General features: G+C 37.2%; 2 protein-coding genes and 2 long non-coding RNA genes across 6 annotated transcripts; 3 read left to right on the forward strand and 1 right to left on the reverse strand.

The window, feature by feature from the left end:
- The first annotated feature begins 1835 nt into the window (after nucleotides 1-1835).
- Nucleotides 1836-2930, forward strand: LOC129749449 (uncharacterized). Its single transcript, XR_008738049.1, has 2 exons — nucleotides 1836-2501; nucleotides 2561-2930. It is a non-coding gene; the product is annotated as an uncharacterized LOC129749449 (long non-coding RNA).
- Nucleotides 2931-6328: 3398 nt separating this feature from the next.
- On the forward strand, nucleotides 6329-7434 carry LOC129750142 (uncharacterized). The gene is made up of 3 exons (XR_008738305.1): nucleotides 6329-6738; nucleotides 6792-7091; nucleotides 7155-7434. It is a non-coding gene; the product is annotated as an uncharacterized LOC129750142 (long non-coding RNA).
- Nucleotides 7435-11741: 4307 nt separating this feature from the next.
- On the forward strand, nucleotides 11742-13192 carry LOC129745139 (GTP:AMP phosphotransferase AK3, mitochondrial). The gene has a single exon (XM_055738045.1). It carries the CDS (start codon nucleotides 11984-11986, stop codon nucleotides 12629-12631), a length of 648 nt encoding a protein of 215 aa, XP_055594020.1. The 5' UTR covers nucleotides 11742-11983; the 3' UTR covers nucleotides 12632-13192.
- Nucleotides 13193-13201: 9 nt separating this feature from the next.
- On the reverse strand, nucleotides 13202-15116 carry LOC129745138 (uncharacterized). 3 transcript variants are annotated; one of them, XM_055738043.1, is made up of 3 exons: nucleotides 14572-15116; nucleotides 14327-14505; nucleotides 13202-13347 (listed from the first exon to the last, which is right to left on the reverse strand). In XM_055738043.1, exons 1-3 carry the CDS (start codon nucleotides 14906-14908, stop codon nucleotides 13312-13314), a joined length of 552 nt encoding a protein of 183 aa, XP_055594018.1. In that variant the 5' UTR covers nucleotides 14909-15116; the 3' UTR covers nucleotides 13202-13311. The 3 variants fall into 3 exon arrangements, with proteins under 3 accessions (XP_055594018.1, XP_055594019.1, XP_055594017.1); XM_055738044.1 differs by lacking the exon at nucleotides 13202-13347 and adding an exon at nucleotides 13550-14232 and having other exon boundaries at nucleotides 14572-15114; XM_055738042.1 differs by lacking the exon at nucleotides 13202-13347 and having other exon boundaries at nucleotides 13550-14505; nucleotides 14572-15108.
- Nucleotides 15117-26590: the final 11474 nt, after the last annotated feature.

Here is a 26590-nt window from a genome sequence, read left to right on the forward strand (position 1 = left end):
AGGTTTGATATAAAGCGCAATAAGCAGAAAACATACTACGATCAACATTCTAAACCTTTACCTTCACTGAATGAAGGAGAGACTGTAATGTTCAAAAAAACTGGTAAAGAATGGAATTACGGTAGAATCGTGAGAAATGTGAACGGTAGATCTTATATAATAGCTGATAGGTTTAATAATCATTATCATAGAAACAGGCGCTTTATCTCTAAAACCAGAAATAATGATTTCGATAGCAGTGAAATATTGTATGAGCAACAAACGTTGGACTTTCCAAATAATCAAAACATTGTTCGATCGTCTGCTCCTAAAGTTGATCACCCAAGCGATGGTAGAAGGAATACGCAGCTGAATGACAGCTGCAGAAGTTCTTTATCAGGAAGTGATATGAAATCGTCATATTACGAAACTGCATCAGAAAATTCTGATGTAGTAGATTCTGAGGATAGTGAAACTGTGGTTCATCCTTCTTCTACCATCCTTCCTGAAATTCGCACTCGCAGTGGTCGTAGTGTTAAAACGCCGAAATACTATGGTGAATGGACAACATAAAAAAAGGAAGCGTGTAATAATAACCCAGTTTTGATTAAAATGATTTTGCACTGTTGTAGGGAGAAACATTTGTCAAGATAGAAAGAGAGAGAGTGTTACGCCAATCATCGCGGTAAAATCATCAAGCAGAATAAATTTATACTTAGTACCAAGCGGATGTGTTTCTTCTGTACAGCCATTGAGAAATTCAAACAGGGGGGGGGGGGGGGGGGGTTTGAGGTGTGTTTGTGCTATGGTGTACGGGTTATTTTCGTGTTGATAACTACATAACAAACACTTTTTCCTACCACGTACCATGCCGATCTTATTTAAAAAACGATTGATTGGTCATATCAAAGAATACAAGTCAGATTTTAGTCAAGTCTGCCACTTACATATCAAATCTGATACATTAATATTGATTTTATCTGTCAATTTTGAAAGTCTGTAAAATCTGGGCACTCTCAGCAAAAATCTGGGCAAAATCTGTGTCTGATCAATATCTGGACAAAGGGTCAAAAGTCTTGGTTTTACAGACAAATCTGGGCACCTGGCAACCCAGGTGCTAGGTGACAGGACACTTAGGCGTCGTACACAAATTACGTAACGCATGTAGGGGGGGGAGGGGGGTTGAGTCTGCGTTACTTGCTGTAACATAGGGGGGAGGGGGGGGGGGGTACTTGGTTCAGTTACGTAACAAATTAATGAAAAAAATATAAATAAAAGAATTATAATTTTCTTTTTTTGGCGAGCAAATCTAGGCACCCATTGTTCGAAAGCGTCAATGGTGGTTAACCCGAATAGCAAAGACCATGGTATTAAGATAACAAAACAATGGATTTCAATTTAACAATAGACTTCATTGTAATATCTAAATATTTTTCAACTGCTTTTCAATTTGAAATCACCATATTTTTTAAAGTCACTCTGAAATAAGTCGTAAATTCATGATATTTCATAGTTGCCGAATATATCAGAAACATGGTGTTACAGTAATTTTCTAATGATTTTTATTGTTACAGTCAAGGTTCTTAGATACACTAGGTTCTCCGACTTTCACAGTAAGTAGGCGAGGAGTGAGCGGGGCTCTCAATGAGTTTGTTTATTTTTTGCTCAGCTTTTCTGGGGTTTGTTGGTAAACAAACTTCATGAGTTCCGTATAGTTGCATAGCCTACATAGCCAAAATGGCTGAATCGGGAATTCGTTATTCGGGAACACCTCCTGAATATAAACTCACCTTGGTTACAGTGAACTTTATGGTTAAACTAATACCGTATTTTTTTTCACCTGGAGGCAAACTAGAGGCAACCTAGGTTCGCTCTAACTGCTGTCATCGTGCTCATTTATTGCTCGAGAGGCAACCTAGGTTCGCTCGAAAAAGGGACGGAGTCGCCCTGAGAAAAAAGTCAGTTTTGCGAGAAGTTCACCAATACTCTCAACGTTGTTGTCAAAACATTAAACAGCTGTTTTTGGCTAAAAACAAAACAGTTGAAATAATGAACGGGCAAATGATTATTGCCGCGATTTTGAACCTCTCAGCCAAGCAAAATCGTACTATCTGCAGTCCAGTGCAATCCGGACACGAAAAACGGCAATCCGGACACGAAAAACGGCAATCCGGATGTGAAGAACCGAATGGAGGAATAGAGAAGGGAGGACAAAATGACAGCTGCATGTAAACATTGCGCTCGTTCTCACGCACACCTACGTATGGAATAACTCGAAACCCGAAACTTGCTTTTTTATTCTGACGGTTCCAGAGCCAAATCCGGAATCAAAAAAAAATACGCCATAAAATCCAAACCAAAACGAACATTGGTAGACTTTCGTTTTTTTTACCTAATTAAAATTTTTCGTGTAATCGTTGAAGGCTAAAATATTTTTTTCGTGTTAGTCTTGTTTGCGCGCCATTTTTTTTGGGACACAATTCTTTATTGCGGTCGATAGGAGTTATTTGCGAAATCTTTTGGTATGTACATTTTAAGACTAATTATGAACTTTTAAATCATTTATTTTTTATTTTTCTAGGCGTTGATCGAAATGGCAGTGATTCAAGGACGAGTGGAACCAGCGATGTCACGAAATAGTGCCTGCCTATGTTTTTGTGGATCCGCCGATCGAATGGCGGCCGCTGCCCCACGGAACAAGAGTTGGCGTGGTAAAATTTTACCATTTTCAAGCGCTTCAGTCGCATCATCGTCTGCTACACCATCAACATAAGAAGTATTGCAACGCGGGATGTTTTGCTGAAATCATCAGCAAATGGCATTTTGAAGGCGAATTGTGGACAGTATGGAGTTAATTTCCGAATCATAACACCCAAGTATCCAGGAAAAGGGGAATAGAAAAAATATGTTAAATGTAAGAAGATTTGTAATAATAAAATAGTTAATTTTAATTATTGTTTCGTTGTTCAATACATCCGAAAATCCCCAATTAATAAAAAAATAAATCATGGTAAAACCGTAAAATTCTATGGTACGAAAATGAATACATACCATAGATTAACCTGGATTTTCATCTTCGTTTAAACAATGAAAATGAAAGGATTTCCATGGTTTTATTATAAAAAACTGGAAGCTCTTTTAACCATAAACTTTATATTTTTGGGCTTTCTAATGTATGGAAAATCGCCATTTTTTTCATGGTCACGCTGCATAACAATACCCCTTTTTCATGGTTATTTTCGCCAATACGATGAAATGTATGGTCAAAAAATATGAATTTCAATGTGCATTCACGGTATCGAGGACGATAATAATTATTGTGAAAACCGTATAATTTATGGTTTGTGAATATGGAATTCATGGTTTTTTCACCATACTTTTCTATTCGGGAAGTATTTTGTAAATAAAGTTTGATTCAGAAAAACCGTTTACTATGTGTTTGTGTGCCCGCTGTGCTAATGAAACGAAGTGGGCTGCCGTTTTTTAAATTTTTTTTAATGATATTTTTCACTGTACACACTAAGATTGCAATTATTCTTCTCGGGATAATGACTCTCCGAACCACAGGCAAATTGCTAAATTCAAACGAAGTTCGAACCAAAACCCACCTGAATATCGGGACGCTTCATTTCTCCTGAAATCCAGGATACAATTTCTACGAGTGCACTGGTACTCGTACAATTCTCTTGAAATTCTGGACAGTATCACACTGTGTTGCGGGAGACTCACCTGGTTTCGCGCGTTTTCTGCCAGTGTGTGAGTTAACAAATGTTTTGTCCTTTTCTAACGTGTGGACACTTTTCTTGGGTTAGTTTTGGAAAGTGAAAAATAATCAAACGGAACGCAATTAAGATCCGAAACGCTAGAAGAAATCCGAGCTCCGAAGAACTACGATTATCCGAAACAGCTTAACAAGTATTAACCGCATCAATCAATCAAAGGGACAAACAGCAGCGTTGAGGAATAAAATGAATTTAACAAAAAGCTGGTAAGTGCCATGGGAATTTTCTCAATTTTGGAATGAATCAAATTGAATTTTATTTGTGTTAAGTTTCAGGCTACAGTACAACACTCCAATTAGCTTATGTCCCAGATTATCATTGATAATCATCAGGAGAGATCATGCTCTTCAATGGACAGATGTCGTTTCTTCTCCAAAAAAAAATATAGATTTAGTTCGGGAAGACGTTCACCAATTTGCAGGCTACAAGTTTTGCCAGGGATAAACCAGGGTAGAATATATAGCAGCTTCGAGAAACAAGAATCGGCAGCAGACCAACCATAATAACAAAAGCAGCAGAGATAGTCACAACTGTTCCGCCACCACCACCGCCAATCTCCAGGCGGTTCTGATTAGGCCTAACCCTGTAGAGTGGCCACAAAGTTCCGGGACTTCCAAAATCGTTGAACAACTCTTACAAAGAGAAAGTGAGTATGTGTGTGAGTTCCTTGGAAAATTGTCCACTTAAATAATCTTTTTTTTTTTCGACAGCACGTAAACGAAGCAAATTTGTGCGGGTACTAATATCCCCGACTCAGTTCCAAATAACCGAGCATGAAACCCGCCTCAGCGCTCAGAAAATTCCTCTGGTCGACGCAATCTCTCCATGTCCGCAGGTGTTTGAGCAGGTCGCAGCATCGATCCATTTAACCATGTAGCTGATTTCGAGGACCTTCCGTGACTACTTTCTTATAATTCTATCATGAAGTCGAGTGCTGTGATTTTCAAATTTTCGAAGTGTTCTGCGTCAAATGATATAACAAATATTTTGAACTAAATGGTTTATTTTTTAAATGCAAATTATTGTCTTTATTAAACATAGAATAATAATTAAAATTTGGGATAGATTTGAAAAAAGGGACCGCCAAACGATTCCAATTCCTGAAAAACTCCAGAAGAACCCGTCTCGAACGCTCAGGAGCACTTAAAAATTACCTGTAAATCACTGGGCGAATCCGTTTCGAGTCTACAGGTAAATTTGACAGTTGTTTTCCTGAGCTGTTTATCTGTCCTGAAATCGTCCTGTAATTTCAGCTGTTGAAAATACAGGACAGAATCCTCCCGATCACAGGAGAAAAGATTAAGTGTGTAGGAGAAAGGTTTCCTAAATGGGCCTATCGGGTTAAATGACCCTACGGCTGTTTGACGAAATGGCTGACTAGACAGCTTATCTGACCAATGCATTTTGAGGGTGATACGCTTAGAACATAAGGCAAGAAAGAATTTTATGAATTTATAAACTCAAAAAAATTTAAAAAATCATACAAGGTTTTGATACATTTTGATGTAATATTTCGACTTTTAAAAATTATACGTTAAGAAGTTTAAAACAAAAACTAAGATGGTTTTTGTTTCTTACTAAAATGAACTTAAGAAATTAAACATATTTCAGCTTTTGTGAACGTTTAATAATGATTATTTAGTGGAACAATAGAGTGTTTTTGTATGCCCCCATCATGTTTGTAAAATGCCTCCATCCTAAAATAACAGGTTAAATAGAATAAATAAATGATTTTTATCACTGAACCTTCAAATCTAAAATCTGAATGACATCTTAAGAATGAATTGAAGATCTAAAGACAAATTTGATAAAGTTTTTCTCATGGATGAACTGCCTCCATAGTATGGCAACCATAACTTTTGTTTTATTCCAAAAAATCTATGTACATTGATTTTTATAAAACTTCAGCTTTGTCGTACGGAAATTATTACTTTCTAGCAGTTTCAATGAAATTATACGGAAAAATTGCCCAAAAAACAGAAATTTTGTTCAAAACATAAATAGGCGCATTTAGCCCGCACGGTTTGAAGTTCGGCATTTTAGACAACACTTACAATAAAATCGTTTTCTTGAAAATAGAAGAAAATTTTAACATAAAAATTACTCCATTGTATAGAAAACAGATGCCTGCACACGTGTATATAGTTTTTGTACACATATTCGACGTGATATTTTATTAAATCAGTGTTCTGCTTAATAGGCGCATATAGCCCGCTCCTCCCCTAGTATAAGAACGGACAGAATAAAAATGCATCAAATAAACTTTTGTGTACTTTTATTTTAATTTAAAAATTGAATATGGGGGGGGGGTATTTGGCGTTACGTAACTATAGAAGGGGGGTCCTATCAAACGTTACTTATTGTTACATAGGGGGGGAGGGGGTCTAAATTCTAGATTTTTGCGTTACGTAATTTGTGTACGACGCCTTAGAACAAAAGTTTGATCATTTTCTGGCAAATTTTTTTCGTCAAATTTAGCAGGTTCGCAATACCGACGGTAAGTGGCGAACCTATATTTATTTATTTATTTATTTATTTATTTATTTATTTCAATCTTTGCAGATGCTCTAAAAACTAAGTACAATGAAAAATATTTAAACTATCTTATTCTAGATTTAAAAACAGTTTTGGAAACATTGAAATCGAAATCACTAGATATTTCATTGAAGCGCGCGCAGCATACATCCAACGGGTTGTTTTGACCGTATTGGGTTCGTCGCAGGGCAAGTCTAAGAAAATCGCGCGTCCGGGTTGTTCTGATGGGAGCATTTATATACCATTTTTCCGATACAAATGCCCTGTAGGAAAAATGTACCTGTTTAGCCCGATTTCATCGTCTGAATTGCCTGTATTTTTTCGAAAGTTGGGTGGAACTTTCTAACTGGGATAGCATTTCTTCAAATCGATCGATGCGCACTCTGGAATCGGTATTGCGTACTGTTGGAAAAATTATCCAACAAACGAAATCGCGAGTCCAGTCAGTATGGTCAGTGCTATTCATATCAGTTTGTTAGTTTATTTTTTTTCCAGATCTGATATTTACAAAGGAATTCGTCGAAGGTTAAAACACAGACAAACAGACGGGACACTCCGTTTTCATTCTTCGCAAAACTGAATAGCTAGGCCAGGAAGCTAGGCAATGTCGCCACCAGATTGAGCCACTTCACTTTTAGGAGATTCTTATTTTCCATCATGGTAGCCGTAGCAGTTTGTTTATTTTTTTCCTGACAACCAAAATTTTCATAAACAAATTCCATGTGAAAAGTAAAAGATGTAACGCGATGCATGAAGCCATTGCTCAATTTCGCTTAATTCATTGGCCAAAAAAACGTAAGTATTTGCATTACATTTCCTTAGAAGCATCATGTTGATTACAAAAATATTTGTTTCTAGAATCTGAATATTTAATACTTCGTGCTTTGCGATGCTCTGTGGAAAAGGGGAATCCTGAGGTGGACTTATCTATTCGTACTACCGGATCCAGTAGTGATAAACTCAAGCTCCTTCAATTCAACAACAAACAAACAAACCTCCTGTGTCTATTGAAACCGTAATGTTTTTGAATATTACCAATTCATCGAAAAATTATTCATGTTTTAGTGGTAAATTTTACTTTCTAGATTCAGTGAGGAAGCAAATATTTACTGTATAGACTTAGAAGAAACCCCCTCCCTCCTCCGCAAATCCCAATTTAATTTTATTCTATGTGCAAAAGTTTACAGAAATTAAATAAAAACTTGACTCGGAACATAATAAAAGAAACAACCAAAATTATCTGTCCTACAGCTTATTTATTTTTCCATTCTCTAAAAAATTCCTAGCTCACGATGATTTCATATGTGGCGAGACAACAACTCAACGAAGAATAACATGGAATTGGTTTTCGGCAATTGATCAGAAGGGATGGCAGAGTCGTAAAGAACAAATGAGCTTTTCGAGGTACAACGTATGGTTTAAGTCCGCGAAATGAAACGCTTAAGCTATATCAATTTCCTATGAGTCCTCTTCGTGTTCGCTGGTTTGTTTTTTTTTTAGATCAGTGAGGTCCATGTAAATTTTAAAATCACCTGCAAAAAATGATACATTTATTAGGATAAACTCACGAAATTAGAAGAAAGAGTTTCCTTCCCAAATCCAGAGGCTCTGGGTTTTCGCCTGATAGAATTGTAGTTTATTGAGTTGAGTACGGACGATCTTCACAACAGTTTCTGAACTTCCACAGAAGTATTGCAAATATTGATATTAATTTCTTTGAACTTCATCTTCTGAACTAAATTTTCATTACTGGAGCAAAAAGCCTAGCGACAATAAATACTTGTTTATTTACTTACACATTTGTGGCATCACGATATCATAGGCATCCTAGATCATTTTATGAAATTCTTTCTAGTTAGTAGGCAATACCGACACCAGATGGCAATGCCATACCTTTGCGAAAAATGTAACGATTTTTCTTCTAAGTGTCCTGTCTGTTTGTCTGTGGTTAAAATATGTACAAGAATTTTTCCAAATTTTCATCGTAGTTTTTTTTCAGGTCGTTCTCATCATAATTTAATTATGTTCAATGAAATTTGTTTGAATAAATTTATAATTTTGTAACTATGCTTATGCTGAAAAATCTCAAGTTAGGAGAAAATACTCATCTATGGATGACATGGTGTCGCAAGTGCATGCTTAATAACTCCCCTGGCTCCCCTGCACAGTAAACGAAAATTACCGAGTTCGGTAATTTTTTTTACAGAAACACTTCTGTAATTCGGATATTTTCGGTAATTGATCAACTTGACGTCTTGTTTTTAACGAGCCTCGTTAATCAGCTATCCACCTACCGAACTTCGTTCATTTATATGTAAACAAATCTCTTCGCAATTAGTTTTCGGTAAAAAAACACCGAAAACTGTAAAGTAAAACTGAAAACTGCCGCTGTCAAGACAAACGTCAAAATGCGTTTGTCTTTTTCTGGCATTTTTTACATTTTCCTTCGCTCTCTTGCAGTCGTAATAAATGGCCTCAACTTTGATCGTGTGATCGAGCGAGAAGCTGAAAAACTCGTAGCCATTTTTTAAAGTTTGGGTTTCGCGTGTGTGGTGTTGTAAAAAATTCAAACAAAACACATTTCACCCCGTTTCCATTCGGAGCCTTATCTTGAGGTAGGGGAGGTTTGGCCAGTTTAGCGGCTCATTCCGGTCCACATTTTGTCAGCTGCGAAGGGGCAGCAGGTCCCAACAAGAAGACCTACGCCGATAGCTCGCCGAGCGACAGCAGCAGCAGCTCCGAGGAGTACGGCAATAAAGTCAAAGTCTTTAATATTTGTGGTTCCATTGGAGCAGCAGGAAAATACTGTTCCGCCGGTGGGGAAGTGGATTGCCAAGGAAGCTTCGGGAACACCGTTCCAAGGAATCAAATTCCTTTCTGAACAGGAAGAGGTAAAAGTTTAGTTACATTTGTTCCGTGTCGAAATTTTATTGTAACGATTTTCTCTTATTTCTACAGAGGCAATCCGAGCTCGATGACGATCAAAATGAAAATCCGAAGAGTTTTAAAAGGCAATAAAAAAATGTTTTAAACTAACTCGGTTTTTCGCTCAAGGCGCCTTCTGGAAATGCCGGTAATATTTACCGAAAACTGTCAAATTTTCGGTAATTTCTTCCGAAAACCATAAATCGTATGGTAATTTTAGGTAATGATGCGCTGTGTGCACACATAGCGGGATGATTCGATTCGAGCACAGTGTATGCATCATAAGCTAAAATTATCAAACGTTTTTTGGTTGCATGTATCATACACAGTAAACGAAAATTACCGAGTTCGGTAATTTTTTTACCGAAATCCTAACATGTGTAAATCGTTAAACTGTTCGGTAAAAAATAAACGAACATCGGTAAATGAAGAGTCTATTTACCGATGTTCGTTAATTTTTTACCGAAAAATTTACCGAATAGTTTAACGATTTACACATGTTAGGATTTCGGTAAAAAAATTACCGAACTCGGTAATTTTCGTTTACTGTGTAAGCTGAAAGTGCCGAACATTTTACGGGTATCAGTAAAAATTACCGAAAATTTTACAGTTTTCGTTAAATATTACCGGTATGTCGGTAAAAATTACTGAAATTTCGGTAAAAATTACGGGTTTTTCGGTAAAAGTTACCGATTTTTCTGTAACTTTTACCGAAATTTTCCGGCATTTAGAGAATATTTACCGGCATTTCGGTAATAGTTACAGGTATTTCGGTAACTTATACCGGTCGTTCGGTAAATAATACCAAACATTTACAGCTTTTCGGTAAAAAAATTACGGTATTTCGGTAATAGTTCTAGATAATTGGGTAAAAATTACAGGTATTTCGGTAATAATTTCAGGTTTTCGGTAATTTATTAAGGTATTACAGTAAATTCTACCAGTTGTTCGGTATATACTACCGAGCTTTTATAGTTTTCCTTTTAAACATTACCGACCTTTCGGTTATAATTACAGGCATTTTGGTTCAACAATACCGGTTGTTCGGTAATATAGCAAACTGTCACGTTGACAACTGTCATAATTTGACAGATGATCTTAGATATGATCAGCCGAGGTTCGGTAAAGTTTTACCGAAAAAGGTCTGTAATATTTGACAGCTGTCACTTCTCTGCCATGAGAAAAATTACCGAACGGTTTAACGAACTCCACATGTTAGGATTTCGGTAAAAAAATTACCGAACTCGGTAATTTTCGTTTACTGTGTGCATCGTCAGTATTTCCATACACCCTTAAAAAATCGTACACAAAAATATGTAAAAATAAGTCAAAACAACCCGTAAGTGCAGGAAGCCACTAGTATGTAAAAAGGGTGATACGAAATATTATGTAGTAAAGCTGGTACGGACGAGTATGTAAAAAGTACGCAAAAGAATGTATAGGGCTCTTTGAACTAAGAAGTATATTAAAATTACATAAATTAGGAAAAATTCTGAATTTAAATTAGAAATTTAGAAGCAGGGATATTTTCTCTCGAATTGAATCATTTGATTTGGATTATGCTAATTCATTGTCTATAAACTATAAAATTGGTTGGTTGGCTCCGTTGGTTCGCCCGAGAAGTTCATGATGGGTAAAACATAATCCACCGTGGTCACTTCAGGACATCGGTAAGCTTGGGCTGGTCATTGGGCTGCAGATTCTGGGGCTGGGTGTCCAGGGGACCTGGGATTGGCCGGTGAGGTTGTAAATCCTATAGAAGAAAGAAAAGGTCAAAAAATGGCTACAATAGAAAATAAGAAATATTACCCATGCTTTTTTGTTTGCTTGTTGCGGCCGGAACTATGGTGGAATCGGCATGTTGCTTCGGGACCTAGAGGAAACCAACAACCTTCCTAAAATTATGGACAAAAATTTAATAAAACATACAGCAGAAGTGAATGTTTTCAAACTTACCGAGAGGAGTGAAGAAATCTAGATGTTTTCGGAAAGATTTAACCGGCAGTTTTGGAAATGTTCAGTGCGTGCAAGTAGGATGCAAAACACAGACTGAATTTCTGCTGGTGCGAGTGAGAAGCACAACGCCGTCATCCCCAATTTTACATACTTTGTAGTTATTTCAACGGAGAGGAACTTCAAAAACATAAAGAACTGGGAAAGTATGTAAAATTCACCGAGTCTCCGAAACTCATCGCACGTAGAATGGAACGAACTTCAAAGTATGTACTTTTTACGGTTTCAGTATGTAAAAATTTCTTAGCGTGTATGCAGAGCTTCACGCATGAACATAATGGGCAAATGGGCAAATGAACTTAGGTTCATTAGATATTCAATATGAGTGGTGTGGGTAGGGTGGGTTTTAAATAAATTTGCGATCTTCAAGATTTTTATTTATACACCTACTACCAACATATTCTGATGTGTGCATATACCCAGCAAGAAAAAAATTCATTCCCGTTCATTATCCGCTTCGCTGCGAAATAAATCCGAAGCGGCCCGCTTCGTATTTATTTCGCTGCGAAGCGGAGAATGAACTTAAAAATCACTGGGTATTTCTGCCTCTCATACTCATAGCTCTCATATCACTCTGCGCGTATCAGTAATCGTGTTTCTGCGGTGATTCTGTGAATACTTCACAACCGGTCCCAGTTCAAAGTTCAATCAGTTCAATATAAATAATATCAGACGTGTTTCGTTTAGATTCTCAACAGATTTTGTAAGTCAGAATTTTTCCATACTAATCATCTACCAGCCTATTCAACATGAGTTCCAGAATATTCCGAGCGGTTATTATGGGTGCCCCAGGTTCAGGTAAGGGGACCATATCTGCAAGGATCATCAAAACGCAAAACATGAAGCACATATCCAGTGGTGATATCCTACGTAGCAATATCGAACAAAAAACCGAACTAGGCAATATCGCTGATGGCTACATCAAAAATGGCAAGCTAGTCCCAGACATCTATATAACTAAATGCATATTGGGAGAACTCGATAAGATTCAGTCATCTTCGTGGTTATTAGATGGCTTTCCTCGTACAACTGAACAAGCGGCTGATCTGTGGAATGTGGCGCCTATAGACACGGTTATCAATTTGAATGTCCCTTTTGAAGTCATCATCGATCGCCTGCGCAGCCGATGGGTGCATCTGCCAAGTGGGCGAGTGTACAATATTGGCTTTAACGATCCCAAGGTACCTGGGAAGGACGACGAAACAGGAGAACCGCTGAGTCAAAGACCGGACGATAATCCAGTTGCTGTTAGAAAAAGACTCGAAGTGTATGATGCCTGCACGAAACCGGTCAATGACTTTTTCCGGAAGAAGGGAGTTCTGGAAACGTTTTCCGGTTCTACTACCGACGAAATATGGCCCAACGTGCACAAATTCCTTCAAAACAAATTGAAGTAAGACTTGTATAGATAACGTAGTACGACAATAACGATAAAGACGTGAAGTATAATTTGATAGCGTAAATGATAAGAAGAGAGTAATGGGATAAGTACGTGATACTTAGGCACAATTTAGTACCGATTACCGGGAAATTTTCAGGTGTAGGAATTATACTTAAAATATATAGGAATTTTTATCCATAAAAGTTGCCACTTCAAACGTCGTTTCGAAATGTTCTATCTTAAATTCTCAACCATTTTTCCAGCCTTTCCTCGAACTAGTTTTAAACGCTATTTTAAACGCTGAACGAAAGCAAGTAAATCTACGTTAACTATACGGATGGGTAGACCAATAACAGAAAACTGTATACTACAGCTAAATCTACTTACCTACATATGTATAAGAATTAGTACAGCTCGGGTTTGATCAAAGCAAAACATAATTACTTAAATTTCACTTAAATTAACTGCATATTTGCACTTCATTTTACTCCACTAAACGAGAGACGATTCTGACAATCCACTATTCTTTACATTTACCGTTCAGTTGATGTATGTTAAATAAATTTTAAAGTCTGTATATTTGATGATCTATTTATTTGAAGAGTCCATGTTTCATATTTATTTATGTTTACGCCTCACTTGATTCCTGATCTACTATGCTTTGAGAACTCCAAGCTAAGTTCTGGAAAAATTTGGTTATTTGCTCTGAGTCGTTGCTTCCCGGAACTTAATCTGTTGAATATTAAAAAAGTTCTGAAATGATTTCCAATAATTGAAATTAAATTGAATTGAATAAATAAAAAAAAATTCAATCAAGCAAAGTTAAGCATGTTATGGAACAAATCGGTGTTGTTGTGTTTTACGTTTAACTTGACCTGAGGAACGAAGCCTCATATCGCCAATGTGCTTTTTTGTCAATTGATGGTCGAAAAAATAGGCATTTCATTCATTTCTATTTGAAAGAAAAAATCAAGATCGACTATTCTGAATCTTCTTCTCGTTCTTCGGAGGTAGAACGATCAAAAAGTTCAGTTTTAACAGGAGTTATAATGGGAACCGTGCTGACAAACTCGATTTCACCGACGACATTTCTTCTCTTCAAGATCCATTTATAGAAGACGAATTGATCCCAGTCTTCTTGCATCACAGCCATGGTGGGGCCATTTTTAGTGGCCATTCGGAAAAGTTCCGTAAAGTTGAAATCAGAGATAGTTGACCCGGGATTCAGTTCTTTCCAGCTTCGCAGTGCCACACCAAGTTCGTCCAACACAAAGTGAACCAGGGGCGTAACAGACGTGGTTGGTTTTTTACCGTTGATACTGTCCGGTGGGTGGCTAGCCAATATAAAAATGTCTAGTTTGCTACAGGCTTGCCACAGATCATATGTGATATTATGCGTTGTACCATCAATGAATAGTATCACCGGAAGACTTATATTACGAAGTCTAAGGTATTTGTAAAACACCCTGGTCACAAACAGATAAAAGCATTCCTTAGACATCAACCCAGTTGGGCTCGTGGAACAACCATAGAAAGGTGGAACAGTATTGGCAAGCTTCATAGAAATTGGCTTTTTGCTAGGGAACACCATCATGGGGAACGTGAGCTCTCCTTTGGCTGAAGAAATAAGGCCAGTAGTTATCATATCAGGGCCTTTATCCGGGTCATTTTCAAAGTACTTCAACAGTGATTTACTAGAACTGAAACATACCTCGCTATATCGGAAAACGCGTTCGGGACAGTCGAACACTTCTAGAATATTGATGTTTTGGTAGACTTTCTCAAAGCACTGAGAAGCCGGGATGTCTGCGGTTTTTTGTAATGCTTCCACATAAAGGAAATGGTTTATTTCCGGATGGCGTGCCGTAAATTTCGTACGCCAACTAGATCCTACAATTTTATGATCAAAATGTTCTGTAAAAAAATGCATTAATTTGGGAAAATCGATAATCTTACGAAGCGTATTTTGGCGAAAAACCCCATTAACGGGATACGTTTCTAGAATCCAACGAGCGGCGCCTGCCAAATCGGATCGCCGCATCAGCATGCCCCGACCTCGTAAATCTCGTACGAAGGCCACCAACGATTTTTCTTCCTCGTTTGTAAACGTAAGCTTATGACCGCTTCGGCTCGATCGGTTCCTATTTTCGTAGTATCCTGTCAGAGTACTTCTTGGAACTTTGAACGTTTTAGCAGCCATATAGAGACTCAGACCCTGGTCAACGGCGGCAACAGCATTTAGCATATCCTGATGCTTATATTTTCGGAGCGTGCCTCCTTTTTTGCTTGGCATTTTACTGATTTTACTATTGATTTTTTTATGTTTTTAACAAGGAAAAGCGATGCACTGCCGAACTAAAATAAACAAATGCACTTTTAATTTTCGATAGATACTTTTCGTATTAAAAAGTTTTAACGAGTTCCAATTTGAGAAAGGAGGTTTTGATAAACAGAACCATCATTAAACATAAACGGAAGCGGTATCGCTGGTCCTAATCTAGCTACTTGGCAGGGTATAAACTTCGCAATCACTTTCTAGGCAAACTTGAGCGCCTTTACGTATACATACTTTCAAAAATATGAATTAATTTCAGCTATGCTGGGATATAGTTTGTAATGTTTTGTTCTTCATTTTATAAAATGAGTTGCCCACAACTCACTAATTAACTATATAAAAATAAGCGTGACAATGGCTGGGAACTCGTGCACAGGGATGCCAGGTGTTGAGGATAAAAAATCTGGGCAATTTTGAAAAAAAGTCTGGGAGTGTTTGTGCATAAGGAAGATCACAAATTTGACACTCAACAAGAGATTTGGTTATGCGTGTGAGCGGGGCGGGGAGGGGGGGGAGGGTGTTTTGCTGTGGGTTATTTTCAAGTTGAGAACTATACAACAAACACTGTTTCCTACCACGTAACATAACATTTAAAAAAATGGGGGTTTAATGATAATTAATCAAATACGTCAAATACCTATGGATACAAGCGAGATTTCAGTCTAATCTGGCACTTACGGATCAAATTCGATACACGAATATTGATTTCATCACTCAATTTTGAAAGTCTGTAAAATCTGGGCACTCTTAGTAAAAATCTGGGCAAAATCTGTGTCTGACCAATATCTGGAAGAAGGGTCAAAAGTCTTGGTTTTACAGACAAATCTGGGCACCTGGCAACCCAGCTCGTGCATGAACCCGGTGCGCATGAACATCTACGGACGCGTACGCGTGAATTATAAATAATTCATTTCCTTAAATGAACTCTCTTTACACACTTATTTTTTTCAACTACATATATAGAGCTGACAAAAAACTAATTGAATACATGTTTGGATTCAGCGCCCCTGAATAAGTCAAAATCAGTTCTGAGATTCCTTGCACCTATAGACACTATAATTTCATATAGTCTGGCAAAGAGAATGACGGGAGCCAATCGAACTGTCATTTGCGCGGAGCCAATCGAGCATTCTATGAAAATGTTCAAGCTCTTCATAGCTCTCTCCAGTTGCAAAATAAAAAATAGTTTCTCAGATTCTTAAATTACCTACTATGTTTGTCAGTTGAACGCGAAATCCCTTTTAAAAATATATTATGATGTATAGGTGAAAAAAGTAGTGAAAATTCTGCTAAAAAACTTTTGTTAATGTCACTAAAAAGCCAAAAAAGTTTAGTGAATTACAATACTTCAACCATGATATTCCAATATTTAGAAAGTTTGCTCGATTGGCTCCCGCGAATGACAGTTCGATTGGCTCCCGTCATTCTCTTTGCCAGACTATATGAAATTATAGTGTCTATACTTGCACCTCGGAAAAATGTGAATTTGTTAACTTGTGTTATGTGTGATGCTATTTTCAGAAATTTCATAGGCAAATCATGCAAAACATTGATTAAAAGGAGTCATTTAACTTAAAATTATAACAGCCTAGAAAGCCTGTCCCAGAGGTGTCTAAATTAAATTTAAAATTTATGAAATCTGTAAATATTTTCTAGAATCAAGAATGTAAACTGTAACATTGACAAATCTGGTTAAAAAAATTTTTCACAATAATTTTGAAACCTTGCTCAACATTTCTTATAATTGAGGCACTTGGGATCAGAGGGGTGCAAGTGATTTTTTATCAAAACTGAGAAACTGTTTTTTGGAAATTTAAAGTATAGATTAACATTCTGTAGAAGACACAGGTCGAGAAAAAAATTATTTCGATATTTTTAAGCTGTTTTAAAAATAACGTGTTAATGAAAATGCTGTTTCGTTTGGTGTCAGAAGGGTGCAAGTGCACTTGCACCCTTCTGACACCAAAGGATTAATCTTTTAGACTGAAAACAAGTAGTGAAACAAACATGGAATCATCATCTAGCTCCGACTTTTTTAGATTTTCTACAAGTTCTGACCAGAATAATCCAAAGTCCCTAGATAGAGAAGTGGCAGGTTATTAAAAATGAAACTCCTCTTTGTCATGTATACGAAAAATTCTAAAAGGTTTTTTTTATGGCAAATTTAGCTTATGCTAATAAGGATAAAAGACAGACACGAGACGCACATAACAACATTTTTTTTGGCAAATATAAATATCTAAGAAAAACCACTGATGAACTGATGTACAAGCTAAGCCTTGGAAAGTGTGTAAAGTCCCGACGACCGTTTTGAATCAATTTTATGTTTTTTGGTTGAGCCACCAGATGTCTCCAAGGACACCAGAGAGAACTGTCAAGAAGAAAATGAAATGTAAACAAAACAAAACAACAAACTTTTAGTCAATTATGAAAAGGTCGTATCTATTTGAAGAGTTTCAAGCAAATTGGTGTTGAAGAATCGTTTCACATTTCTGATTTAGGTTATCAAAATTTTACGCTTAAAGCTGTTTCTTATTGCTTCAAACTAGCATGAAGCACTTAATATAAACAGATATAATGCGTGAAAATGCCCGCTCAGAGAAGCCTAGAATCTGTATTTCTTCGTTGGATTGTTAATTTTAAGCTCAACTGGATAAAATAACTGGTTCGTCTGGCTTGTTCAAAGTTGTTAGTTAGCCTCTATAGTAAACAGATATAATGCGTGAAAATGCCCGCTCAGAGAAGCCTAGAATCTGTATTTCTTCGTTGGATTGTTAATTTTAAGCTCAACTGGATAAAATAACTGGTTCGTCTGGCTTGTTCAAAGTTGTTAGTTAGCCTCTATAGTAAAAAGAATCGAGGTAAAATGAACCAGATGAATTTACCTTGCTGTGAATATATTGAAGCCATCCATTTTTCTACGATGTTAGTTTATTAATTTTTGAGATCATATACAATTGCGCTCTTTCAAGAATCAGGTACTTCAAAAGTTGATTCGGCTTGTTTAAATGATAGCATTTGAAATTATGAATACGTTTCTGGAATTTTATAATTCAAACTTGTATATTTGTCATTTCGTCAGTCTCTCTAGTGACAATATTATAATGATGCCATTTTTCTCAGCTGAAATTTATTCTTAGTTCATCTAATTATATACATAGAGCAATTTATCTAATTGTATTTAAATTTATTTATTAATGAGTTCAAACACCATTTCGCCCTCTCGAAAAATTCTTACTTGCAAAAGAGTTATCTAGAAACAGTGCCATCTGTTGCGCCGTTCAAAAGTTACAAATCAAGCAATAGATGGCACTGTTTTTCGTCACTTTTTAACGGCTTCTTTAAAAGAGAGCACTGGAAATTTTACACAAGTTTTTGAAGATTTTTTGTTCGAGCTTGTACATCAGTTATCAGTGGAAAAACCTCTCGGATGAAAGCTCAGAGGATTGAGATTTTTCGACAGGCTCTGATCATGATGTCAGATACTGTTCCACGGAACAAACTGAAACTTCGGAACGTTCAGATGAGTCGTTGTCGGAAGGGTTTTTACAAAAAATAACACTGAGTCTTTTAAGAAATATTTACATAACTTTTTTTTGAAGAATTGGACCAAAAAAAGAAAAGTTAAACATCCACGGTTCTTTTGGAGAATCCGAAGTTGCTGCAGTTGCTAACGAGAATGAGTCCACTTCTGCAGCCGAATTCCGGTACTTGAAGAAAATCTCCGAAAATCTCTTCTAGAAAAGAAATTCTAAAATTGTCGTTCTCTTCATAAAAATGTCTTTTCTTCTTGGCTGATTCCGAAAAAGTAAAGAGAAAGAAAAAAAAACCAAATGTAAGAGAAGAAAAAAGTATAGTTCACCTATTCACCGCTAGACGTCTTTGACGTTTGTTGTCGGTGAGACTTTTCAAAACGACTTTTTGTTGGCACCGTGTTTCTCCCATGTTTCCCGATATTTAGCATGGTAATTAGAATAAAATTATATTTGTAATACTGAAAACTATTTATAACAGCAATATTCAATATTGTTAGATAAAATTCTTCAAATCTTGCTCATCGTGCATGCAATTAAATATGAAAAAAACATATCGTTGAGTGTTGAAGGCATAATTGGAAGTTTTGAAAAATGAATCTAGAAAGTTACGTGTTTGTAAACAATCGGATGTGTTGATATGATTAAATATGTTATAGTTGTACATTCGAAAGTGTCATCCTTTAATGGGATAGCGTTCAATTGTTGATCCAGTAAGTTAATAAACTTCTTAGCCAAACATTTTGGCATTCGAAAGAGTTTTTCGAAATTTCCATCCGAAATATCAAATGGATTACTAATATCTCTCAAATAACGACGATGCCGAAGTAGTTCGATTTTTTCTAGGCGTTTATACCACTTTTTTTTTACATAGTAATATGATCCAATCATTTGCTCCATTATTTTAAAGTTTTAATAGGTATTAACGTATAATTTAACAAAAATCCTCACTGAAAAGAAATGTCTTTTGAAATTTCCGAAGCAAAAATGCCGAAGAAATTAAAAATCTCGTTTTCTATTTCAAACGTCAAAAATTGTCTTCTTTGAATTGACCGGAATGTCAATCTAAGAAAATTTCGCAACGAAAAAAATCCGAAGAGATTGAAAATTATGTTTTCTTTTTTAAACGTCAAAAAATGTCTTCTTTAAATTCACCGGAATTCCAAGATAAGAAAATTTTGAAAATGTCTTCAATAATTTCTTTTCTTTCACGACATTTTTTGCCCGGAATTCGGCTGCTGCAGCCGAATTCCGGGCAAAAAATGTCGTGAAAGAAAAGAAATTATTGAAGACATTTTCAAAATTTTCTTATCTTGGAATTCCGGTGAATTTAAAGAAGACATTTTTTGACGTTTAAAAAAGAAAACATAATTTTCAATCTCTTCGGATTTTTTTCGTTGCGAAATTTTCTTAGATTGACATTCCGGTCAATTCAAAGAAGACAATTTTTGACGTTTGAAATAGAAAACGAGATTTTTAATTTCTTCGGCATTTTTGCTTCGGAAATTTCAAAAGACATTTCTTTTCAGTGAGGATTTTTGTTAAATTATACGTTAATACCTATTAAAACTTTAAAATAATGGAGCAAATGATTGGATCATATTACTATGTAAAAAAAAAGTGGTATAAACGCCTAGAAAAAATCGAACTACTTCGGCATCGTCGTGATTTGAGAGATATTACCCAAGCAACCAAAAGTCGCGTTTTTACTTAACTCCGAACTCCGAAGTTCACATTTGGCTGAAAAAATGTATTACGGGAACTTCAGGTGACTCTTGTCGCGTAAAAGTTACTCAGGAACTTCCATCGCCCTTTGAAAGGTTAAACTATCGATAACGGAACTTCTAAGCGCTTTTAATGGAACTTCTTTCAAGAAGGTCGATAACGTTCGCGTAACATTCTAAAACGCACCATTAAGATACTTGAAGGTGTTTTAAAGAACCTATATGGGAAATCTAAGCGACATGTCAAAAATATTTTTCAAGAAGGTCGATAACGTTCGCGTAACATTCTAAAGCGCACCATTAAGATACTTGAAGGTGTTTTAAAGAACCTATATGGGAATTCTAAGCGACATGTCAAAAATGTCTGTCAATTTCTTGTCATGGTATTTGTTTTGTTTATATCTGTACTAATATTTACAAATGGAATTCAATATTTTTTCGAATTTTTCTTATAAATGTTAAATAAGATATTCGAATAAATTTTTGATGATGCGAATTTTTGTTATGATTCATATTGTGTACTGAAAGTCCTTTGAACGAAATAAGGTACCTTCTATTGACCAACCCACTCAATCATCTCAAATGACATTAAGTTTAAATACTAATCATTACAGTGGCAATTAGCTATTGCTGGATTGGTCGAGAGGCTGATGAGTTTCATTGCAACCTAGAGAGCAGCGGTTCAATTCTCTAGGCGTGTAAGAGCTTTTGTAATCAAAACAATATAATTAAAATCAATGAGATAGATTATGATAGACCGGCAACCTAGCAATCTGACATGTGGTTGTCAGAGCAATCTGTCAATTGGATTTTTTTTTCGGCGCGTAGAAGTTTCTTGACATTCTCTTAGAAGCTGAATAGCGTTCTCTACAGCCACCTAAACGAACTTGAAAGTAGCTTCAAGAACTTAAATTTTGGGCTGATTAGCATTCTCTTCAGACACAAACGAGAGCTGATTAAGCTTCTATGGAACCTTTTTAAGGGAATTCTGGTTGCTTGGGTAGTAATCCATTTGATATTTCGGATGGAAATTTCGAAAAACTCTTTCGAATGCCAAAATGTTTGGCTAAGAAGTTTATTAACTTACTGGATCAACAATTGAACGATATCCCATTAAAGGATGACACTTTCGAATGTACAACTATAACATATTTAATCATATCAACACATCCGATTGTTTACAAACACGTAACTTTCTAGATTCATTTTTCAAAACTTCCAATTATGCCTTCAACACTCAACGATATGTTTTTTTCATATTTAATTGCATGCACGATGAGCAAGATTTGAAGAATTTTATCTAACAATATTGAATATTGCTGTTATAAATAGTTTTCAGTATTACAAATATAATTTTATTCTAATTACCATGCTAAATATCGGGAAACATGGGAGAAACACGGTGCCAACAAAAAGTCGTTTTGAAAAGTCTCACCGACAACAAACGTCAAAGACGTCTAGCGGTGAATAGGTGAACTATACTTTTTTCTTCTCTTACATTTGGTTTTTTTTCTTTCTCTTTACTTTTTCGGAATCAGCCAAGAAGAAAAGACATTTTTATGAAGAGAACGACAATTTTAGAATTTCTTTTCTAGAAGAGATTTTCGGAGATTTTCTTCAAGTACCGGAATTCGGCTGCTGGAGAGTCAACTGGCCATTCATCAAGGCCCCGAAAATGCCAAAGAAAACAAACAGTCTGGAAACTCAACTTGCGGAAAAAGCTACGAAACCAAGGGGAAACGTAGGTACGTATCGGAAAAAGCCACCAGCTAAACAGTTGATTCCAATGGATGAACACATATGCAGGTATTCTTGTGTATCCAATAAGGAAGAAGAGAGATTGGAAGTTTTCAACAAATTCTGGGCATTAGGATCGCAGAACTTGCAAATCTTGTTCATTATTAGTTGCATGGAAATATGTATCCCGAAAACGCCGAAAATCAAATATGTTAACAAAAACAAAACAGCTAGTGTCATACTAAAAATACTCGTTACATACAGGTTCCAAAAGGATGCGATCATATTGTTTGGAGTCAGAGGGGTGCAAGTGTCATTCTTGGGATCAGAAGGGTGCAAGTGAAAAATATCAAAAAAAGTAGTTCGCCGTTTCAACATAAATATCGCAAAAACTTTGCTTTTTCTTTCAGAATCATTCATTTTAGATCTCTTGAGACACAATCCATCGAAAATTGAGAAGAAAAAGCGATTCGATAATTTTTTTTTTTTTTTTTAATTTAACAAGTAGTTTTATTAAGGCATTTAACTCATAAAGTTTTTTTGTGCCGAGTATTGATTTCACTTTTGTGTGATGTTAGTAAGAGGGGGGCCGTAATCGTCGCGGCTACTCAACTGTTAATTAATTTAACTAGAGGAAAGGAAAGAGGATTGTGTAGGGTCACTCTCGAGTACAGATTTCCGTCTTGGGTTGGTGGTGGCTTCCTGTAGCGTGGTTTCGTTAGCTACCTCAGGTATTGTCTTCCTGGCCAGCCTTCTTTCCGGTGTTATCGAACCGGTCGGACGAGAGGTTGTTCTAATGAATAGACGAAAAGAGCATTAGATAGAGTAAAGACAGAGGGGAAGAGGACTAAACGACCAAGTCAGACATTTTAAGATATTTGTATATAGGGTACAAATATTCAAGATCTAAGTTTGCCAAGATGTCTCGAATTGGAACACCAGGTAGTTTACTTCGGGCCCTAAGGGTATCCAGTAGCCAAGCCCTCGATCGATCAAACCGTTCACACGTCCACACAACATGATCAATGTCGTGGTAGCCATCCCCACAAACACAAACATTGCTTGTAACTAGTTGTATACGAAACAAATGCGCGTCAAGCCGGCAGTGATTTGACATGAGCCGAGAAACCACGCGAATGAAATCGCGACTCATGTTAAAATGCTTAAACCATGCCTTCGTCGGAACCTTAGGGATAATCGTATGGAACCAACGTCCCTTTGTGCCATTATCCCAGCTAGACTGCCAAGCGTTAATCGCTAAAGTGCGAGGTATTGAAAAATATTCATTGTAAGTTATTATCCTCTCAAAAATTTCACCTTGTAACGCGCCCACCTTAGCCAATGAGTCCGCATTCTCATTGCCTTGAATAAGACAATGAGACGGGATCCAAGCTAAGGTAATCCTGTACGAATTTTCGATCAAAGCGCCCAATATCCCTGAAATTTCCAGCAAAAAATGGGAAGAGCGCTTCATCAGTTTCATCGATCGAATCGCCTCAACGGAGCTGAGACTATCCGAATAGATGAAATAGTGGTCTACGGGCAGTGTGCGAATGTGTTCCAAGCTACAATAAATTGCGGCTAATTCAGCAACGTAAACGGAGCATGGCTCTCGAAGCTTGAACGAAGCTTCAAAGCGCTCATTGTACACTGCGAAACCAGTCGCGCCGTCGATTCTGGAACCATCAGTAAAGAACATTTTTGTAGGGTCAATTTCACGTACTTTTGATGCAAAGATTGAAGGAATGACGTTGGGTCGGACGTGATCTGGTATTCCACGGATGTCAGCGGTCATGGACAGATCGAATTTTATTAAGGAACTACTGATCGGGTAAAAGTGACTCGTGTCCGAATTTAACAAAGAAGGGTTTATTTCTAACTGTCTAAAAGTTTTATAATTGTTTACATATTTTACATGCGGATTAATATTCATAAGCCTTTCCAAATTTTCTATCACCAAAGGATTCATAGTTACACTTCGAATTAGGAAACGTAGCGATAAATCGAAGAACCGATTTTTCAACGGCATTATTCCCGCCAGTACTTCGAGACACATCGTATGTGTTGATTGCATACAACCCATGGCAATACGCAAACAACGATACTGTATTCGTTCTAGTTTAATCAAATGGGTTTTCGCGGCGGACCCAAAGCAAAAGCTTCCGTATTCTATGACCGACAGTATCGTTGTTTGGTATAACCTGATGAGGTCCTGTGGATGAGCACCCCACCAGGTTCCAGTAATCGTTCGAAGAAAATTGATTCTCTTTTGGCATTTTTGTGTCAAGTACCTAATATGTTTTCCCCAGAGGCATTTAGAGTCGAACCAGACACCCAAATATTTAAAACTAAGAGATTGAGTTAGAGTTCTACCCATCATAAGGAGCTCTATTTGAGGAGGGGAATGCTTCCTTGAAAAAACTACTAACTCGGTTTTACTAGGCGAAAACTCGATGCCTAGATTCCTGGCCCAATGTGATAAATTATTTAGAGTTTCTTGTAACGGAGGTTTAATTTGAGTGCCTTTTTTACCTGTGATATGAACAACACAGTCATCCGCAAGCTGTCTTAGCGTGCAATTTTGTGCCATACAAGCATCGATCTCTCGGACATAAAAGTTGTATAGCAGGGGGCTTAAACACGAGCCTTGGGGTAGACCCATGTAACTAATTCGTTCAACTTTGGTTTCTCCATGACTAAAATGCATGATTTTTTCAGACAACAGGTTATAAAGAAAATTATTCAAAATTGGTGAAAGTCCGCAAGAGTTAAGTTGACTAGATAGCACTTCTATGGACACCGAATCGAATGCCCCTTTGATGTCCAGAAATACTGCCCCCATCTGCTCTTTTTGGGCAAACGCCAATTGAATGTCTGATGAAAGTAATGCTAGACAGTCGTTCGTACCCTTGCCTCTACGAAATCCATATTGTGTACTTGACAAGAGATTGTTTGATTCAACCCATTTATCCAGCCGAAAGAGAATCATTTTTTCGAGCAGTTTCCGGAGACACGAGAGCATTGCGATCGGCCTATACGAATTGTAATCAGAAACTGGTTTTCCCGGTTTTTGGATGGCGATAACTTTCACCTGTCTCCATTCATGCGGCACAATGTTCATCTCTAAACACTTATTGAATAAATTCAACAAGCGTTTTTTAGCGGTATCTGGCAGATTCTTCAACAAGTTGAATTTGATTCTGTCCAGTCCGGGAGCTGAATTGTTACATGACCAGAGCGCAAGTGAAAGTTCGACCATCGAGAATTGATCCTCCGTTTCGGAACTATTCTCTGTATCCCGATAGTTTTTCTGAGCTGGTACTGCGTCCGGACAGACCTTTTTCGCGAACTGTGTCAGCCAACGACTCGAGCTTTCTTCACTTTCGTTCGAAGGTGTGTAATTTCGCATGTTTCGAGCTGTTTTCCAAAGCGTGTGCAGAGACGTTTCTCGAGATAACCCATCCACGAATCGCCTCCAGTACCCACGTTTCTTGCCCCTGATCAAGTTCTTAAACTTGCGTTCCAAGGACAAGTAACGTTGGAACTTCTCTGGCAATCCAGTTCTGCGAAACTCAACAAACGCCTTGCACTTTTCTCCTCGCGCACGTGAGCAGTCTCCATCCCACCATGGAGTGGGAGGTCGTTTTTGTATCGTCGAATTGTCATTCCGTCTGACCTGTGCCCCGATTGCACAGTCCACAATTGTTCCGGACATAAAACTGTACTCTGCCTCCGGAGGCAGTTCTTCCGTTGAGTCGATGGCTTCAATGACACCTGATGCATACTTTTTCCAATCTATATTCTTTGTGAGGTCATAAGGAATATTGATCTCTTCAGGTGGACTACGACCACTGGTGATAGAAATATTGATAGGCAGATGATCGCTTCCCTGAGGGTCTTGGATTACCTTCCACGTACAATCCAAGCTCAGAGAGGAAGAAGCTAAAGAAAGGTCTAAAATACTATGCTGTGATTGGGATCCATTAATTCGAGTCACTTCCCCATTGTTTAAGACAGTCATGTTGAAGTCGTCGCACAGCTCATAAATAATGTTAGCACGATCATCATCACGTGAGCTACCCCAGCCCACGCCATGGGAATTGAAATCTCCCAGAACTAACCGGGGTTCTGGGAGAAGTGAAATAATATTCGCCAATTGGTTCCGGTTCACGCTTGAATTTGGCGGAATATATACCGAGGCTAGGCAAAGGTCTTGGCCTTTAATTCTAGCTTGGCAACTGACGACTTCAATACCCGGAGATGGTTGTAATGGAATACGATAGAAAGAGTGGCATTTCTTGATCCCCAAAAGAACACCACCCCCTCTTTGCCCATCTCGATCCAGGCGAATAATATTGTGGCTATGGAAGTTGAAATCAGTGTTTGGAGAGAGCCAAGTTTCGCATAAGGCGAACACATCACAATTCAAATTGTGTACCAATACTTTAAAGGAGTCTAATTTTGGTAAAATACTTCTGCAGTTCCATTGCAATACAGAAACAATTTCTCTTACCTCAGTGGACGAGTTATTCATCAAAAGAAATTGCTTCTGCGATGAGGGTCATAGTACAAGCTTTCTTTTTCAAGACTTCTCTCAAAAGAGGTACAAACATATTAATCATAGTCCTCCAACCTGCTGGTACACT

The sequence above is a fragment of the Uranotaenia lowii genome, chromosome 2 (genome assembly GCF_029784155.1).
Source record: "Uranotaenia lowii strain MFRU-FL chromosome 2, ASM2978415v1, whole genome shotgun sequence".
Lineage (NCBI taxonomy): Eukaryota > Metazoa > Arthropoda > Insecta > Diptera > Culicidae > Uranotaenia > Uranotaenia lowii.

Excerpts from the sequence above, each read along its gene's own strand:
- LOC129745139 (XM_055738045.1), top strand. The coding sequence starts at position 11,984 with ATGAGTTCCAGAATATTCCGAGCGGTTATTATGGGTGCCCCAGGTTCA.
- LOC129745138 (XM_055738042.1), bottom strand. The coding sequence starts at position 14,908 with ATGCCAAGCAAAAAAGGAGGCACGCTCCGAAAATATAAGCATCAGGAT. Across the intron at positions 14,506-14,571 it reads TTTTCGCCAAAATACGCTTC|GATCTAGTTGGCGTACGAAA; the intron begins GTAAGATTATCG and ends ATAAAATTGTAG.